This window comes from Chrysoperla carnea, chromosome 2 (assembly GCF_905475395.1).
Source record: "Chrysoperla carnea chromosome 2, inChrCarn1.1, whole genome shotgun sequence".
NCBI classification, from domain to species: Eukaryota; Metazoa; Arthropoda; class Insecta; order Neuroptera; family Chrysopidae; genus Chrysoperla; species Chrysoperla carnea.
Genome location: NC_058338.1, coordinates 49838519 through 49858993, shown reverse-complemented (window position 1 = coordinate 49858993; position 20475 = coordinate 49838519). Strand labels below are relative to the sequence as shown.

Below are 20475 nucleotides of genomic sequence, written 5' to 3'. Positions count from 1 at the left end.
TGGATTTTTGACAATAATAATATTAATTTTATTTTTTAGCCCTTTCTTAATTTTCAAATAAACTTGTAATCGAATAGGAAAAAATCAAAATATTTTCAGCTCGACTGACAGCGATATACTAAGAATATATTTATGATTTTTTTGTTCCAAAATTATTGACTGACTTACTTATAATATATTTATGATCTTTTTTTCCTAAATTATTAACATACTTATAAGTAATATAAGAACTAAATTAAGAATCACAAAAAATTTTATTAAGCCTTTGAAACTTGAAGGCTTATCTATATTAAAGCAAGTCTATTTGGTATCAATTCTTAAAAAGAACAAGGAAAAACAACATTGCATTGAAAAAAAATCAGAGGACAATTCTGCACTCAAAAAAAAAAAAAGTTGTAAGTACGAATCAAAAATAAAAATACGGTAATACACGTAAATGCGGTGTCAAATAACTGAAAGACAAAATCAATTTTTTTATAAGCTAAGTTATAATTTTTTTTTTTTTTTTGCAACCGCGTAAAAACAAATTGTATTACTGTATTCGATAAATAAAGTAAATATATAAAAAAAAAATAACATCTATAGAAAATAATACTGTAAATAAGTTTCTTCGATCTTGTAACCATCTTCAAAATTTAACTCCAATTCTAAAATAAAAATAAGAAAAACACATTAATCAAACAACCAAAAGTTTTAAATTGATAGATTTTTCCTCTATTTCTTTAAAATAAATTAATACAAGTCGAATTAAATACATTTAATAAAAATTCGAAATAGGATACTAGTCCATTGAAATGTTACATTGACTGAACATTTTCGGGAGGACGCGATTTTATTTGTGGGACATGTAGGGGAGGTCAAAACAACCTTAACCCCAATTTTGTGGGGTTGGCGCCCTTGTCCCCCGCCCGCCATCTTGAAAAAAGGGTGGAAACATATTTTGCTGTATCTCGTAAAATATTGATTTCTTAAAAAATTTGCAAAGACATAATTTGTAGCAAATGGTCGTGGCTACAATTTTGTGTATGTGACTTTTTGCGATAAACTTAAAATTTTAAAAGTTATGAGCAAAAAAGTAACAAAATCAAAAATTTCTTTTTTTGCTTAATAACTTTTTTTCTTGTTATTTTATCATAAATTTAGGTGAGAGCAATATTATAGAGAATACGTTTATGAACATTTTTCCGTAAATTTTATTAATTTTTGTTAATTTTTAACGTAGTTACAGCGCTTCAAAGTTGACCGAGTTTATCAATGCGCATGATAACTCGGCCAAAACAACTTGTTTACCTTACTCTCGTTTTTTAATAACATATTTAATAAGCTGTTTCTTCTTCCTCATGCTATTCTTTTAGTTGTGCTACATATAGTTGTGATACAAACGATTCTCCAAAACAGTAACAAAAATTTCATTCAGTTTATCATCGCTTCTGCCACAACTATTTAGTGCACTAGGTCGGGCTTAGATTTATCACTTTTACTTCTCGAAGTTTTCGATTTTTCGTGTAATTAGCTATTATTCGCACGGCAAACAGTTCGGAAAGTGATACTTGTTCTGTATGAGTGAAGAAAACAAAAAATCGTATTTTCTCTTAAGATTTCAGTTTTTCAGGTTTCATTCAAAGCATATTGATGCCAATTCATGAAAGGATATTTATTTTGTTTTAAGTATATCATCTTAGTTTTCCAAAATTTTTCAAGCTCTCCTTGCCTTAAAAATTCAAGTATCCTCCTATATATTGTTCTAAATTTTCTTTTTAAAGTAATTACTTTCTTCAACTTGAGTGGATTCAAATAAAATTTCGTCTGTTTCATCTTTAGCAACATTATTTACCTGATTAATATTAGACTGTTCATTATTTGAGTATTCACCCAATGTAGGTGTCATATTGCAGTTGGATCCAGGTTGTCCCCAAACGATATTATATTGGGGTGTAGATGCCGCAGAAGAAACGCTTGGGACTTCGAATGTTCCTGCAGTTCTTATAACTGATGTACCGCCATATTTATCATTATTAACTGTTGTTAATGAATTTAGCGCAGATGATGAGATATCTTGTACGTTGTTGGTTGTATTATTTCCTTTTTGTACATTGCTCGTTGTATTTCTTATAACGGATGTACTACCATATATATCATTATTAACTGTTGTTAGAGAATTTAGAGCAGGTGACGAGATATCTTGTACGTTGTTGATTGCGTGCTTGGGCACATATATATTGCTCGTTGCAATGGAGGTTGGCACTTCTGTAATATAAAAAACATTGTTTACATGATATATTAAAAGGGCATAATTAGTTTAAATCATTAAACGAAACAATTTTAATATTTTAAGTCTATAATTCAAATGAAATTTTCAGGAAACATAGAAATTTATACAATGAATGCGTTATCTAACGCGAATAGAAGATAAATGTTTCGAACAAAACCAAATTTTTTTGTATATAATAAGGAGAATATGAATAATTTATTATAAAAAATTGAGGTTTTCATTTAATATTTTAAAATCGCCACTCTACACTCCCTTTACAGAGCCAACGTTATATTACATTTAAAATAATTGCGTAATTATTTCGAATTAACGAAAATTGCGAAAACATTTTTAAATACAGAGAATCTAAAATCTGTAAAAAGAAAACCGCCAGATATACGAAGTAAGTTAAATAAAACCTTGTAAAAATAAACAACCGAATAAAGAAGTTTCATTTTGAAATTGTGTTAATTAGCGAAGTACTGGAAAGTAATTATAAAGACGCAAAGATTTATAACCTTTATAACTTTCCAGAATATTCCAGATTTTAGTATTGTTTTTTAGTGACTGCTCTAAATTATTTGACGCATTATAAATTATATTCGGTGAATTTGAAAGTAACCTTTTTTTCTGATTCAGAATTTTGTTCTCAAAATTCTACGAATGATTTAAGAAATTCCATCATATTATATTGAAACACTAAAAATTATTAATTAAAAATAATGATTATCGATCTAGAATATTATAAACATTTCTAGATTGATCAAGAAAGTTCTAAAAGATAATGAAATGTTCAATATGATTTTTAAAAAAATATAAAATATATTTAAATGTTCAAATGAAAAATAATTATAAATAAAAAAACATTTGGAATTTTGATATCTCAGGAATGGTAATAATCGTAGTAAAAAAAAGTATCTGAACAATTTTTGTAGACAATGGCATGATTTTGTGTGATCTATTTTTCCGATATTACCTATGGTCTAAAAAGTGGTTACAAAATGCAGTGGCCTAAGAATAATTCATAATTAAAAGCTGAGTTTTTTCTGGAAGACGTAGCGATAATTTTCTATTAGATCGAAATTCATTATAAAATAACAAACAACTTTACCAGCTACGAGCATGGTTTGAATTTCAAAAAATTCGAAGCGCTAGAGCTGAAAAATTGGTACATATGTTAAATATTTTTATAATAATAATATTTAGTCTCCATCGATTTTTCATCTGGATTATTTTGACTTAATAAAGATAGTTTATGCGGTGTTGCATAATGTAGGGGTTTAAAAAGTAGCCCATGCTCGTAACTGATAAAATAATTGTTTGTTATTTTATAATGAACCAGAAACCAGAAAAAACGCTTTTAATATGAGTTATTTTAGCCCAATGCATTTTGTAACACCTACGACTGCATAAAATTTCGCATTCCACAATAGAAATTATATTTTAAGCATTCAAAAAGCAGTCTGTATTCTCTCATTCCATTCTGCTAAAATCGGCAGATCTATTAGTATTACCCTAATGGTGAAAGTAATTATACATTTATGAAAAATAAGTATGTAATCCCAAAAATATTATCCTAATGACCAACTACCCGATATAAGTCAGGAATATAGCTATAATTATCATATCTTTTACTTAAATACTTTCCAGTCTTCATTTCGCTTTCCTTTATCATATTGGATATTATATTCAACAGTATAAATTATCGCTTACTTAAATTTCCATCTTTAAAATTCGATATTTGTCTAGGTTGATTAATTCCCGCCTCACTTTGATCCGAATACAGTAGTTGTTGCCTTAAGTATATCGTTGAATTTCCATCTGGTATTAAATTCGGAGGTTCAGGAATAATTTGTGTGTTTTTTTTTGACGATCGCTTCTTTTTTGTAACAAGTTGCTGTTCTTGGCTTCCTCGTTGATCTTGTTGATTTAATAAATACTTCTGTTGGAATTGGTACCACTGTCGTTCTTTGTTTTGTTGCTTCTGCAATTCTTGATTGTTTAGCGTATGTAATAATTGTGGTTGGTGCAATTGCTGTTGATTTTGTGATTGAGATTGGTGAGGTGTCTGAGTTTGGTGTAATTGTTGTTTCTGCAATGTAAGTTGCTTTGGTGATTTCTGTTGATATTGTAATTCTTGCCTTTTCTGCAATTGTTGCTTTTGCAATTGTTCTTGATATTGTTGTTCTTGTATTTGCTGTTGATTTAACATGGCTGGTTGTTTGGGTAGTGCTGGTTTTCCATGTGGTTGGTACAATTGATATTGTTGTAATTGTTTTTGATGTAGCACTGCTGATGTTTGTAAACGCTGGTAATTTTGCGTGTGAGGTTGATGCGATTGTTGTAATTGCTTTTGATGTAGCACTTCTGATGTTTGTAATCGCTGGTGATTTTGCGTGTGAGGTTGATGCGATTGTTGTAATTCCTTTTGATGTAGCACTTCTGATGTTTGCAATCGCTGGTGATTTTGCGTGTGAGGTTGATGCGATTGTTGTAATTGTTTTTGATTTATTACTTCTGATGTTTGTTGTAATTGCTTTTGATGTAGTACTTCTGATGTTTGTAAACGCTGGTGATTTTGCGTGTGAAGTTGATGCGATTGTTGTAATTGCTGTTGTTTTTGCATCACTGATTGTTGTGGTGATTCTTGTTGATGTTGAAGTTGGGGTTGGTTTTGCACCGCTGATTGGAATGTTGATTGGTCATTCTTCTGATATTGACCTTGTGGTTGATTTTGCAACGCTGTTTGTTTCTGTGATTGCTGCTGATATTGTTGAAGTTGCGGTCGATGTTGTTGCAATTCTGGTCGATTTTGTATTGTCTGTGGCTGTAATTGGCTAGGAACCGTTTTCGTTGAATAAGATAAATTCATTTCTGTATACATATCTGCAGAATAATTTCCGGTACCCTGATGTCTCTGATGTGTCCAATTATAATTATTTTGTGAATGAGTAGCATTATATAAATTATCTTGATTTTGATTCGTTGCTATTACCTCGTTATATGCAGGCGGGAATTTGTTTCGAATTTGACTTGAATTTATAGAATTATTTAAAATATTGTTGTTTTGCATACTATTAACTGTTAATGGCGAAGACTGAAATTGATAGCCACTATATACTTGAGCTGATTGTGGATTATAATATCCATTCAACGGTGTTGAAGAATTAATTAAATAATTGCTTTCTTGACCACCGTCGTTACGAACTGTATTAGAATGTGTCGTAGTATGATTATTTACTGTAGTATTGTTTTGTAGTGTCTGCTCTAAATTATTTGACGCATTATAAATTATATTTGGTGGATTTTGTACACCATCAGTTTTATTATTAATTTGGTTAATCACTGATCGATTCCAATCTAAATTCGGTTCAGGTTCAATATTGTTTTTGTAGCCAAGAAATTCTTGACGCAATATCGGTGACTGATTAACTAATAAGTGAAACACATTCTCAACATGATCAATATTGAATTGTTTATCAGCTGAATCATTTATAGCCTGTGTAAGGGCTTTAAACATATTTGTATCGTTGAAATAGTGTAAATGTGTAGCTAAAATCGGTGTAATTGTACGAGCTCTCATTTCGATATGTTCGGTTTTAAGTAACTCTTCCCGAGTTTTTTCAATTTTATTTGTTAACTTTCTTATACGTTTGTTGAAAGTACGCACATCACTGCATATAAATGACATAGAATTTTTTATTTTTTCAATTATATTATTTGCTTCCTGATTTAAAAAAATACTTGCTCTTACACGCAACATTGGTATTTCATCTTCGATTTCTATAATTTCGCATTCAGACGGTTCTTCTTTTTTTATAAATTCAGTGTATGTTAAATCTATAATAGGAATTTCTGATTCGTTCTTTATTGTTGTCCCACTATTATGTATAACCTGATTGTTATCTATTTTTTCGTCCATTTTCTCTGTTGATTCATAATGTTTCTCTATTTCCACAGATTTTTGTAGTTCTGGATTAACTAATGATATATTATTTTCAGATGGTTGAATTACTTCAAATAAATTTTCTTGAATTACCGATGGATTTCTTTCAAAATTCAAATTTTGACAATCCTTTGATATTTCTACATTGTTTTGCGTCATATTTGTTTCGTTTATTGATACTGGGTTAATAGTTAAAAAATCTGATAAGTCTTCATTATTGATTACTGGTGGCGTAACACATGAAGTTGTTACTTCTGACGAAGAAGTTATACCTTGTTCACCGCAAGGCTCTCTGCCGTGGGTAGTTGATACCATATCCGATACTGAATGCATTGAATCATTTTCGATCCTCTCTACATTTACCTCCACATTATCACCTGTGAAAAGGTGTACACCTCCTTCCAACAGTGCTAACCTTTGTTCAATATCATCACCTTCTTCTTGTATCAAATTATTGTTAATCCACGAATACTTTAATGTTCGTAAGTTTTCATCCCACGGTTTTTTACGTACTATCTCCGACGTGGAAGAAATTTCTAGAGTTTGGTTTATATTTTCTTCATGAATTTTTCGAATTTTCATTTTTAATGGATTATCGTCGGACTGTTTCGTTTTATAATCATTACGATTTGCTTTATTTTTTAAATCAATTAATTGTTGTGTCAACCCATTTAAATCATTTGTGATTTTATCTTCCATAATAATTTTCGATTTTGATGACGAATCGCTAGATGATTTATGTTTCGATGATGAATGGGAAGATTTATAATGATTCGATGACTTATGAGAATGTTCTCTGCGTTTTTTCGATTTGCTGATTTTATTTTTGTCACTATGTTCAGATTTACTCTTTTTATGTTTAACCTTTTCTCGGGAAAGTTGACGTTTTAAGCAGTTTTCAACCTCATGACGTCGCTCCAATAGTACCACACATTCCTTTAAAGTAGCTTTATCTGGAAAATATTTACTAGAGCTCTTTTTTGAATGAGAAGATGAATATTCTTTTTTTGAATGTTTATCTATGTTTTTCTTTGAAGAATCATGCTTTTGACTTTTTGATTCATAATGTGACATTTTTTTCTCATTTACGTTTTGATCGTTTTTTTCAGGCCCGCTTGTTTGAATTGGTAATTTTATATTTTCACATTCCTGTGATTTTTTGGCCTCATTTTTAGTTTCATTAGATTCTTTCACAATGATTGTTTCATCTTTTTTCTCGAACCCGCTTACTTGAATAGATGATCGACTCTCAGTTACATTTAATTTTTGTTTAACTTTATTTTTATCCGATTGAGTTCTAATTCCACACTGAGTTGACAATAAACTGGGTTGAACCTCATTTGATTTTAATTCCACACTCGAAAACGATGATCCTTTTCGTTCTAGGTCTTTCTGATTTAATGGAAAAGTGGCATTTGATTTTGTTATAGTTTCGCACGGCTTTGACCGTTTGTAAGAATTATTTTCGTCATGTTTTTTTGTATGTTCTGTTGTTATCGATCTTTTTCGTTCAATTTTCTCATGATTTTGAGTATTCCGATTTTTCATCATATTATTTGTTTCTTCATTAAGTAATTTTTGCTGTGTTAATATTCTTAATATACGAGCATATTCTTTCTTTTTTCGTGGATCATTTTCTGATAAAGCAATTTGTTTTTGTAAAATTTGATTAATTTCTGAACTTGAAGTTGAAGTAACAGACTTTTGGCACATACTTTTGGCGACAAATTTTGGTGCAGGACGTACAGGTAAAGTATGTGTCGCACTAATTGTGTTTTGTTGATTGTTATTATCGTCACTATCATTTTCTACACTTTCCAATTCACTTAAATTCGCGTTGATTGATATATTTGGTGCCATATGTACACCCATTATTTCATCCTCGACTAATGATGTTTCTGTTATGATTTTTTTTTGTACATTTGCTAAATTTTTAAATTTTTGTACAGACATAAAAATTTTTTTTGGACAATTTTTTACTTGTTCCAACATTTCTTCATCCTTCCATAAACGATTCATATCGTATGATGTATCATCGTTATCTATTTGATTTTTCTCAACAAAATCAATTATATCTTTATCAATTATTTCTTTATTGTTAGTGCTATCAGCTACATTATCATTTTTATTTTCTTTGCCTTTATCATCCGATAATGTTATATCATCAATGTCATACGTCGTTAAATCAATAATATGATCGTTATTTTCAATTATAAAATCCTTGTAGCCATTCGGTTCAGCAAAATTATCTGGCGATACATTACCAAGTTCATTAAATATTCTTACACATGTTTGACTGGTTGAATCAAGAGTATCTTCGTCTTGATTATCGAATGGATTTTCGTGATCGTCTATAAATAATTCTTGGGTTTCTACAAAATTTTCTTGGATTTCTAAAATTTCTTGGTTGTTAAATGATTTTTGTTGATTATCGAATGAAAGTGAAACTTCCGATTCAGATGTTGGTGATTTTCTAGTTAAACTATATGTGATTTTTCGATTGCCAAGGCGTGACGTTGAATATTCTCCAAAATTATGACGGTGTTTATTTACTGGCGTTGAATGAATATTATTGGATTCATCACCCGACTTTCTCCTGAAAATTAAAAAAAATTATTTTCACATTTTATTTAATAAACTTAAAAATGATAAAGCTTTGTGACACTTGTGAAATGATAAAGAAAAGTGACACTTTTTTTTGATACAAGTGAACAATTTGGCATGCATGTAACTTCGTTTTCCATGGTTCTTTTGGGTTCTACTTGGGCTAATTTTAAATTTTAAGAAGACTTATAAACTTTCATTTTCAAATTTCATTTCATTTCAAAGCTTTAACATACTTTTAATGTAAAAATGGTCTGAAATTTCCGATTGTTTTGACAAATATATCATTATTGGATTTAATCGAAAGAAAACAATTTTCCTAAAGCTAGAGTATTTTCTTTCCATTAAATGCAACAATCACATATTTTTAAATCATACCCGAAAGCTAACGATTTTCGAAAAAATGTTTTAAATAATGTTTTTTACGAGGATCAAATTTCTAATTTGAAGTGATATTCTGCCTCTTACCTATCAGGTACTAAAACTATTAAAGCAACCCGGAAAATTAAGTTCAATCTGATGTCAGAACATGATGTCCCCCATCAAACTATGTAACTTTTGGTTTAAGTTATTTTTTGATTGGTTAACTACCCAAGCTATTAGTCATAATACATTAAAATAGTCCACCCTGTATATGGAACAGGAACATCCTAAAATTTATTTACCCTTAAGTTGAAGGTTTAAAGGTTTAGAATATTCAAAAAGGACTAAGAATAACAAAGTAGAAATTACTTGTTTCGGTTAGTAGGCTAGAAATTATTTGTCTCTGATTTATTCATACGTTAACAAAAATCCTGACATTTATATCATAATTAATTTTTATACCATGTATTTATTTAATATGCAAGGTATACTAAGTTAGTCCCAAGTTTGTAACGCTTAAAAATATTAATGCTATGAACAAATTTTTGATATAGATGTTTATAAAATCACCTAATTAGTCCATTTTCGGTTGTCTGTTCGTCTGTCTGTCAACACGATAACTCAAGAACGTCGAGTTCGTAAATGAGCAACATAGGTCAATTGGGTCTTGGGTACCTAGGACCCATCTTGTAAACCGTTAGATAGACCAAAAGTTTAAATGTAAAAAATGTTCCTTATCAAGAAATAAACAACTTTTGTTAAAACATTTTTTTGTAAACATCACTGTTTACTCACGAGGGCACACATCAGATGCAAATTTTATAGTATGTATTAATATGGGATTATCCGTTATGTATGTGTGACATGTATAGGTATATGAGTAATATGATAGAGTAATCAACACTATCTATACATGGTATTTCAACAATTAACTCAGTCAATTGTTGGTTTTCACTTGTTTTTTAATTAAAAATAATTTAAAAGTTACCAAAATTTTGCATAATATTTACACATATCGCCACACTTATCTTTTGTTCAATAATGTTTATTTTCCGATCGTCTACGATTTGACGATTAGCTTAAATACTTGCCTCGAAATATCTTCAAAGAAAAATATTAACAGCAGGTAAATCGCAAGACCTATAACGTCTATTTATTTCTGCTCTACGAGACATAATTCGATATTATTATTGATAGAAAATTCTAAATACCACCTACCACGTGATGATTTCGTTTTTAATTGTACATCAAAATATGAAAGTCTGATCGATTTAATCGGATTTGCTTATTAAATTATTCTACAAAATTGACTTCTACAATATCAACAAATTATGGAAACCGATGGGCATAAGGCTTACAAATGACCAAAAGTTTCTTACACTTTTATCCAAAACTCAATAGTTAAGGGACTCTATAAGCAATTAATTAACATATCCAGTAAATCATGAATGTTAATTTATAATAATGTTTCACATCCGATTTTTTCGAACGATATTTCGCATGTTACCTATCAATTAATCAAGCGCGCAATTCCGGCACATATTCAGGCAACTATTTAAAAAAATTTTAAGCACAGAAACATTTATAAAAAAAAACTTATATTTTTCAATTAAGGAATAACTTTTCAAGTGTCGTTTAAAATATATTTGTTTTCAAGGAGATACGGGTGTTTAAAAGGTTTTTTTTTTTTATAAATTGTTTATTTGATAAATTTTTGACATCTAATTGAGCTAGAGCGATCCGAAATAAAAAGTTTTAACATTTTTTTGTACCAAACTTTTTTTGCGTATTTTTTTAAAAAACTTTGGCCGCCGTTTTGAATGTGATCCCCTACTTTGAAAGTGTAAAAAAATAGTGCATTGAATTCTACGGAAAGTTTCCGACTTTTTACACGTATTAGTTTGCTGTATCTTGGCTTTGGCTCCAAAAATGTAGAATGACCAGTCTATTTGCCAATTTTACATTTCCACCTAGTCGTTGCTTGTTATTAATTTATAAAATTTGTGGGAAAAATCGTAATTAACCAAAGGTCAGATAGTAAGTAGCTCTAAAATACATGTAGACCTGTAAACTTTAATATTAATTACTGTTTTCAATTTCAGAGTTTGTTCATTTCATTTTGTAAAAGCTCTGGGAAAATGTAAAAACTGCTACCTGGTAGAGTTTTTCCAAAAAAAAAAAAAGAAAGTTGTTAATTTATTCTTCAAATGAAGTACTTCGGACTGCCAGCCTTTTTTCGTAATTTATTCACCGTATTGGTCGTAAATTTGCGTATTTACCGCGTATATATCCTGTTTATATATGAATTATATAAACAGGACTGTCAACTCTTTAAGCTATCTTTTAAAGGTAATTTAATTACTCAATACAGTGATATAAAAAATAGAGATAAGTAGACCTCTTGAAAATTTTTCATTTTAAAGCAACAGCAAAAACAGAGTTTAAATTAAATTGCTTAAAATAAGTAAAATTTTAGAGACTAAATTAGTAAAATTAATTCCCCATTAATTAATACGAGCTAGTTAATAATTGAAAACAATGATACTCGTTTTAATCACATACCTTTTTCGTGATATTAAATGGAGCTTCAATTTTTAAGTGGTTCATTTCAAGACAATAAATATTTTAATTAATAAATAAGTAAAAAAAAATTACATGTTACTTAAATCACTTCTGAGAACCACTAGAGCAAAAAGAATTATAACGTCTTCTCGTTAGTTGATTACGATACGAAATATTGCAAAATTTGTCTTTTGTTATATAATCAAAAAGTTATCCCTAGTTACCATAGATCAATAAAATTTTTTGGATATTGAAACAAAAATTTATTTATCAATAGTTACCTTAAATGTCAACGCTTTTTTTAAAATTCAGTAAGTGTTTTTCTATCTTAACGGACAGGTGATATAAAATTTAGTTAGGTAAATATTTTATTTTTTATATTCCTTAGTAATTAAATTAAAATTTAATGTTGTATTAAATATTTTTATTTTATTAACAGAAGTAAAGAAAACGAATGAAAATTTGAATGTATGGTTTATTTATGATTGATGAAAACAAGCCGAAACTTCCACCACATATAAAAAGCATCTGGGATTGAATTGAAAAACAATAAATAAACATTATTTTATGCTCATCAATGATATTTCTGGAATAAATTTCGCTTTATCTTATACCGTTTAAAAGAGTGGTAAGAAAACGGTCCAAAGATGACATCTACAAAATATTCATCCCAACGTTTCCTAAAATAGGAAAAGTATAATGATTATAACTGCTATACTATAAAAGGTATGTAACCAATTCAACATTTTTATCGGCGATTTTTTTAACGATATTTATTTGTTCTATTTATCGAATCATCCTTTCCTTAATAAAATTCAAGTCATTATTTTTAGCATTACTTGTTTGGTTTCTTAATATTACTCGGTGATACTCATTCAAGGGCTTCCAGCTTTATGGAATTTGTAACATCGGCCGTTCTCCATATTTTCAAATGGAGATTATTTAACATAATAAGTTAGTTACCGTGAGAGAATTATGTTTTTTTCTGTGATTCTGTCAACAAACCTTTAAAAAAAAATTTTTTCTTACCAAAAATGCGTACGGAAAAACGCAATTATCACTCTTGACTATCACTATTGACCGAGCACAATTTTGAATGAATTTGGAAGAACTAGGCGATCTACAAGTTGTTCAAGGAAGAATTTGGTCAACCTAACTTTCAACCAAATAGGTTTGGTATCTATCGTAATAGAATTTAAATAATTTTTTTTCGAATTTTATCGTTCAGTTAGATTTTATTATACCAATTCCAATGAAAATGACGAATAATTTTAAGAATCGTTTTATGGAAATAGAAATTGTGTGGATTTTACTGAAAGGAAAGCCTAAGAAATAATTTTCAAGAATTATTATGCTCCAATGCGCTCAATCCCAAGTATCAAGCAATCTTTAGTAAGGTAATGAAGTAGCAGTATAATAATGGCTAAAGATCACTTCGAAAGATGCTATATTAAATTGTCAAGTTTGAGTTTGAAGAGTTATTTAATTTTATAAATAAGATTTTCAAATTATGATTTCTTTTCAAAAATTATTAAATCTTTGATCCATGCAATGCATTTTCTTTTTCAATTACTGTATAATATTATTTAAAATAAAAATATTGCAAAAATATTAAAAAAATTTAATAATTTGATTCAGATCAACCTGTTTCAAAGGACTGTTCTTTGAATAGGCTTTTGTCCACTTGAAATAAATCGGTTGAGATAAAAGTTTCTATGTTTATTAAAAAAAGGAAAACTATGTTTACAAAAAAATGTTTCAAACACAACTCAAAGGAACTTTTTTTTATATTTAACATTTTCTTGTATCTTTTACAATTTAAAAGAACTCCGTTTTTACGTCCTGAATACACTATAAAAATTTCAACACGTTTGAAATCTCGATTAATAATATAATCGAAATATTTAGTTACAGAAAATAGGAAAAAAGTCACAAATATAAATTAAAAAAATTTTCTGTTCATTACAGCGGCATGAAATATATAATAAACTAGCTGGGAACTACCCGCTTTGCTGGGCAACATCCCCACTTGCACCCCTCCCTCCACATTTCCTTGCGTTGGATAACAGTTTTGTAATGTACACGTCATGCTCTTTTATTTGATACCCCACTTAGGTATATTTGTAAATATTCGATATTTCCTTCCCACTTTCTCGCTACACCTTTCTACCCTCCGAAGGTTAAAAAAATTTCTAAATGTAATTTAAAACATTCTGACCAAGTTTTGAACTATTAAAAGCCATAATTGAAAAATATGAATTTTTTATTCATGAACACCCCCGCAACCCCCCTTGTGGGTGGAATTTCGTAAAATCCGTTCTTAGCTGACCTCTACTTGGCAAAAGGAATATTCCTGCCAAATTTCAAGTCTCTAGGTCTTATAGTTCTAGGGATATCGTGATGAGTGACTATCTATATCTATAGAAAGTCTCCTATATATTTATAGATAAAATATATATATATATATATATAATTATAAACTTCATTTTTTTTAAATTGTAAGGTAGGCCATTTTGTACAATCTTAATATTTTGGTTTTATTCCTCAAAAATCTTATCCATGAAGCTTGTTTAGTCTACGTTTTCAAATTATTAAACCAATACTAAATAAAACAAGGTATCAAACTTATTATTTTGATTGCTTATTTGTCATAATAATTTTTATTTATTATGAAAAGTTTTATTTATGACTTGTTTATTTTTCTATAATTATAAATCTGTTTTGATGTTGGGGGTTTTACAGCGTGGCCCAATAAGAGTACAAAATTTGAATTACGTATAATTTTAATTTTAATGAGTTTACAGATAAATAAATGTGAACAGGAGGACAGATAGGCATTGGTAAATACACTGTACAATATGGAATCTTCATTATATTTTTAGTGCAGGGATGGCGAACCTATCAATTTGCCATTTTTTCCAAATAACTGTTCAATGAGGTCACAGACATGACATGCCACGCCACAAAATAATTTACCATTTTGTACTTTTTTTTTTGTTGCTGAATTACCCGCATTAGATAAAAGTTTAAAGTCTTAAATATAACACAAATAAACTTGAAAATACAATTGTGTCAACGAAATTGACCATTATGCTATGCGTCATTAGCAATTGTAGTCCATGATGTAACTAAAATTACAAACAAGCGCAGACTCGCAGAGTCACTCGATTTGTTCGTTCTCATAGTGAATTTTGTGATCGGTGGCGTGCCCAAAACATTGTGTCGCATGCCATTGGTTCGCAATCCCTGTGCATGTCACCCAAATTTTGTAATAATCCTTAGTTTATAATAAATCTAGTCAGATTATAAACAAATAATAAGATTTACAATCTAACGCGATTTTCGTTAGATTATAAATTATCAATCAACTGCCAGTGTATAATCTAACAATTTTAAATCGCAGTTTTATAAACAAACATGCAAGGTATCGTTCAATCACTGAACATTATTAGATATAGGCAGCTAGAATTTGAATACATAGAGCTACTAATCTGAATGATTCGCCGGAGAGCGTTTAGAAATATGCTTCCAAAAGTTTATTAAATAAAATCTAAAAAATTAACAAATTAGTTAGATAAGACTAAGTTTTTTACTTTAAAAAATAAATTATTTATCTCTCAAGATGTTCTCTTAACTTTTAATATTTTTATGTTGACTATTAAACCCGATCATCTTAGTCAAAATAAGTGTTCAACCTCGAAATCTACCGGAATAAGCTGAGTTTTTGTACAAACCTTTATTTTGATAGTAAAAATGTTGTCTCAAAAGTCACATATGGTTACGCGTACGCTTCCTTAGATATTCAAGGTCAAAGGTCTCGAAAATCTCGTTTCTTTTGCCTTCAATCGTATTATCATTTATTAAAAAAGTTGTAGAGGATAAAATATGCTACAAATTTTGTCTGAAACTTTTGTTTGTTTGTTGAGCCGTTTTTGAAATAGAGGGCGCAGGAGATGGTGTGGCCAACTTAACGTACTTTAGAGCTGGGCCAATATTTTGGTGTAGTATTTAGTGAATGATTATGGAAAAAACCGTCTGGGATTCACGATTGACCCTGTCTATTATACGGTTTTTTCACATAATTATCGATTAAATACTGATTTAATTATAATTGCAACAATAAATTGCATAGAGCTAAAAAAAAAGTGATGACCTTGTAATTGACCTTGAAGTGATTCAGAAATTTTTTTAATAACAAACTTCGACACCAATTTTAAGAAAGTTATTCAATTTCGGGACATTTCGATGTTCAATAAGGGTGGTTCAATCGGAAATTTTGTTAAAAAATGTACAAACTCAGTAAAAAAATGACCTTGAAAATTGGCATCAAGGTTAATTTCAAGGTCACCGCGTAATAATTTTTTTAAGCATAACAATTTTAGTATAAAACTTTTTTCTTAACTTATCAATTCGTAGCTTTAGCGTTTTGGTCTTCTGTTTAGACTAAATAGGTGTACTAGACTTGAAAAATCTTTTACAGAACGTTACTTAATCGATACATCATTACTGAATATGTGCTCTGAGCGCATTTACGCCAGTTATCAATACAATAAACGACACTACTTGTTAAGTTGTCATCTTTCAATATACAGAGTAAGTACACAAAAAATTATAATAAACCAAAAAAGTGTACGCTACTGATTAGTATATGTTCTAAAGCTGTGGCTTTACTTACAGTACTGACACTAAAACTTATTCAACATGAATTAAAATTATTCGGATTTATAATTTTTCTAATATAATCGGATACCGACATCCTTCTTAAATACGACTTTTTTCTATTTTTAAATGTTATTGTTTACTGTTTTATTATTTTTTTTTTAAGTTAAAAAATCTTAGCAGGTTTTTACTTGCAACAAATTTTATCTAATAAGTTCAGTAATCACACACCAAGGTCAAATGTTTCATGTTTTTAGATAAAACTCGTCAACGACTGGATGCTGATATAGATAAGAACCAACGATTTTTTGTTTTATAACAACTAATTTCAAGGTTAAACGATTTCGTTTCGATTTTTTTTATAACAAAATAATCAGCACGCAAGGCTAAATATTCTTTTAAATACACCTCTAATTACGCTTCCGCCCGCATTCATTAATTAACTAGTTCCAAAGTAATCTATTTATTAAATCGAAGAAAACACCCACACATGAAATAAAATTGCACGTTCGCCCAGAATTATCTTTTCCAAGAATTATCTTTAATTAACTAATTCCAGCAAATTGAGCACCCACCCAATTCTAAGAATGGCACACAGCCACACACCAATTAACTAATTCCACGAACCGAAACAAATTTAACTACCTCCGAGATAACCATTTCCTGCCCACACAACTTCCTGTCATCCAAGATAGCATTCTTTTCATATCCCCCTCCTTACGATTGCAGCCTATACTCTCTAACCAACAAGCTTACACCACCTCTGGCCTAACTATACTACTTTTAGATACACAAGATTCTTTTTTCATAAAATTTTGTTTATCGTTACTAAAGCTAATCTGAACTGCTCCAATTGTATTGATTTCGGGTTATTTCCTAAAGATTTAATCAAAAACAAGGTAAATTGAGAATTGCTCTGTATTAAATATTGCATATGCCGTCGTACCGCGTACCATCTATATTGAACCGCTACCGATAACGAAACAGAATAGACACATCGATACTAAATGAGTGTACTAAGCGAATTTACGTCACTTATCAATACAATAAACTACTTGTCAAGTTGCTACAGATTATAATAAACCATAAAAGTATTCACTACTGGTTAGTATATGTTATACAGCTGTCATAATCACTAACTATCAAAAAAATACATAATTTAATGAACATGTACACTTTGTGTCATATAAAATGCACGTGTTTTACCATTCTAACTGTTATATCTATAACATTATATGTGAATTACATATACTGTGATAGTAATCATTTAGAATGGTTCAACTTTTGCGTTTATTTTGACTTGAGTGTAGGTTTCATTCTTATTTGGAATACTTTTCCCGCTGTAGTATTCCAAATAATTTTCCATTTTATTTTTACTTTTATTTTTTTCAAAACCATAAACAAGTGTAATTAAAAATTTAAAACATAAATTATAACTTTCAAAGACCATACATATTATGTACTTTTTTCATACAAATGATGTAAACGACTTTGAACATTTTGGTGAGAAATTATTTCTAATTTGTATGCATTTTTATACCATGTATATATGAAATATACATAATATATTAAGTTTAGTCCCAAGTTTGTAACGCTTAAAAATAATGATGCTAGGAAAAAAATTTTGTCATAGCTGTTCACTAAATCACCTAATTAGTCCATTTCCGGTTGCCCGTCCGTCTGTGGACACGATAACTCAAAAACGAAAAAAGATATCGAGCTGAAATTTTTACAGCGTACTCAGGACGTAAAAAGTGAGGTCAAGTTCGTAAATGAGCATCATAGGTCAATTGGGTCTTGGGTCCGTAGGACCCGTCTTGTAAACCGTTAGAGATAGAACAAAAGTTTAAATGTAAAAAATGTTCCTTATCAAAACAACAACTTTTGTTTGAAACATTTTTTCGTAAACATCACTGTTTACCCGTGAAGGCGCCAATTAGGCGGAAATTTTATAATATGTACTATACTTGATTATCAGTTATGTATGTGTCACATGCTTGTATGTATAATGTGATAAAGAAATCAACACTGACTATGCATGGTATTTCAACAATTAACTCAGTCAATTGTTTGTTTTCACTTGTTAAGCTTAAAATGTCTAGTTTAAAATTTTGAAAGGAACAATTTTTATACATTTTTTTAAGTTGACCATAAGGTAAAAATTTCCTGGCCTAAACAATACTAGAATCATTTAACCTGATGCTGTATTTTTTACTTGATCCTGCTTTGGTTTTATTCTGTATTGATTTCGTCAATTATCATATATGGTTTTGTGAATAACACTCTTACGAAACTTCGTGAGTGGCTTCATTTCAGTATAACCTAAAACGTTTTCATTTACGAAAACTTTGGAAATCGGGGCGTTTTCAATGTGGAAAACGGAGAAAATGACAATTAAACGACCTACCACTACTGAAATGCAAAAATATTGGATCGTTTTGCGTGGCTTCCATTCCCATGTCAGAAAAACGAGGGTATGAAAATGTATCAACAAACCGGCTAATTTTTACACAATTATATAATAATAATTAACAATATTAATTGAATTTTAGTCAAATGAAATTAAAATTAATTGAATTTTAGGCTCATACTGGCCTACAAATTTCATGAACCGTTTTCTCAGACATATGCCTTAAACATGTCAATTTGACGGTTATATGTTTTATTATGAATACTTGTAGGCCACGAAAAGCACATGAAAGTTGAGCTATTTTATGATCAAAAAATGTAGTCGTCTACAAACTAAATGGGGCATATATTAAAAGAAAATTATTTAATTTTATTTTTAGTAACATTTCAAATAAATCAAGTCAAACATCCTACTTTTATTGTTCAAATGGCTACCTACATATATGTACAGCGGTTGATAACCTAGGATACTAATTTACCTATCTATCTATATTACCGAAAAAATAGCGCATAAAAATTTTTTTGTAGACTACTTGTTTCTTGTAATAAACAAAATAGAAAAAGTCCTCATCGATCCGAATGCCGCTACAAAAGTTACCCGGAGTTAAAGGTCACAAAATACGATTTTTTTCGAATATTTCGTTAATGGCCACTGTTGTCTAAAAAAAAAGAGGTTATCAAATGTGTAGATCAGGGAAGTGCATACTGAGTGCGCTCGTTAATGGTACAACGTTACAACTTACAACATTACAAGGAAAGTAATCGTATATTTTTTATTGGCAATTTCCTGATCTAAAAATTTGCTAACTTTTTTCGATACAAGTGACCGTTAACGAAATATTCGCGAAAATTCGTATTTTGTGACTTATGACTCCGGGTAACTTTTGTAGTGGCATTCGAATTGTTGGGGGCTCTTGAAATTTTGTTAAGAACCACAAATAGAATATTCATGCAAAAATCTAGCTTTTCCGGAATTATTATGAAGTTCGGTCTTTATTTATTCTTTAATTCCTGGATTATTCAAACGTAGGGCGGTCACAAATGTAAGTAAATACATATTATATCTATAATTTCGCGATCATGATAAATTTTAACTTGATTTATTGATTGAGTAATCTAGACACATCAAACTTTCAATTGAAATTAAACCAGTAATAACCCCTTAAATAAAAATTTTAAACCGAACCTGTAGTATTTTAATGCAAAGTTCATAAAATTTTCTTGATATGCATTCACAAATGAAAACTGCTTCATTTTATTTCCGAAAATCCTTTAAAAATTATTATTTCAAATCCCATTTTCACAAGTTGCCAGAAGCTAAAAAATACCAAACAAAATATTTTTCTGAAGATTCAATATCTGATTATTTTTAATTATTTACAGGAACAAGAGTTATACGGTAAAAAACAGTTTTAGGGTAACATTGAAGGAATAGACGCCAGTTAAAATTAAGAAAAGAAAATAATGCATAAAAAAGCGACGAATAATTCTCAATCACACTTTTAAAATTAGTCTACTTATATGAAATCAATCTTATACAGAATGTATGGCAAACCATACTGAATTTTTAGAAAATAAATTCGCTATGCCAATATATTTTTGAAAAAACTTAAGAAATTTATCAATCCAAAACGATGTACCACTGATAACGAAATAAGGATTCGTTAATTACCGTTTATAA

General features: G+C 29.4%; 1 protein-coding gene and 1 long non-coding RNA gene across 2 annotated transcripts; one reads left to right on the top strand and one right to left on the bottom strand.

Moving 5' to 3' along the window:
• Positions 1-537: 537 nt before the first annotated feature.
• Positions 538-20077, bottom strand: LOC123294011 (putative uncharacterized protein DDB_G0282133). Its single transcript, XM_044875066.1, has 4 exons — positions 19981-20077; positions 3965-8793; positions 1835-2247; positions 538-647 (listed from the first exon to the last, which is right to left on the bottom strand). The coding sequence occupies exons 1-4, from the start codon at positions 20046-20048 to the stop codon at positions 636-638; spliced, it is 5322 nt and encodes a 1773-aa protein (XP_044731001.1). The 5' UTR covers positions 20049-20077; the 3' UTR covers positions 538-635.
• LOC123294014 lies at positions 12052-13186 on the top strand. Its single transcript, XR_006535068.1, has 3 exons — positions 12052-12085; positions 12166-12452; positions 12560-13186. It is a non-coding gene; the product is annotated as an uncharacterized LOC123294014 (long non-coding RNA).
• Positions 20078-20475: the final 398 nt, after the last annotated feature.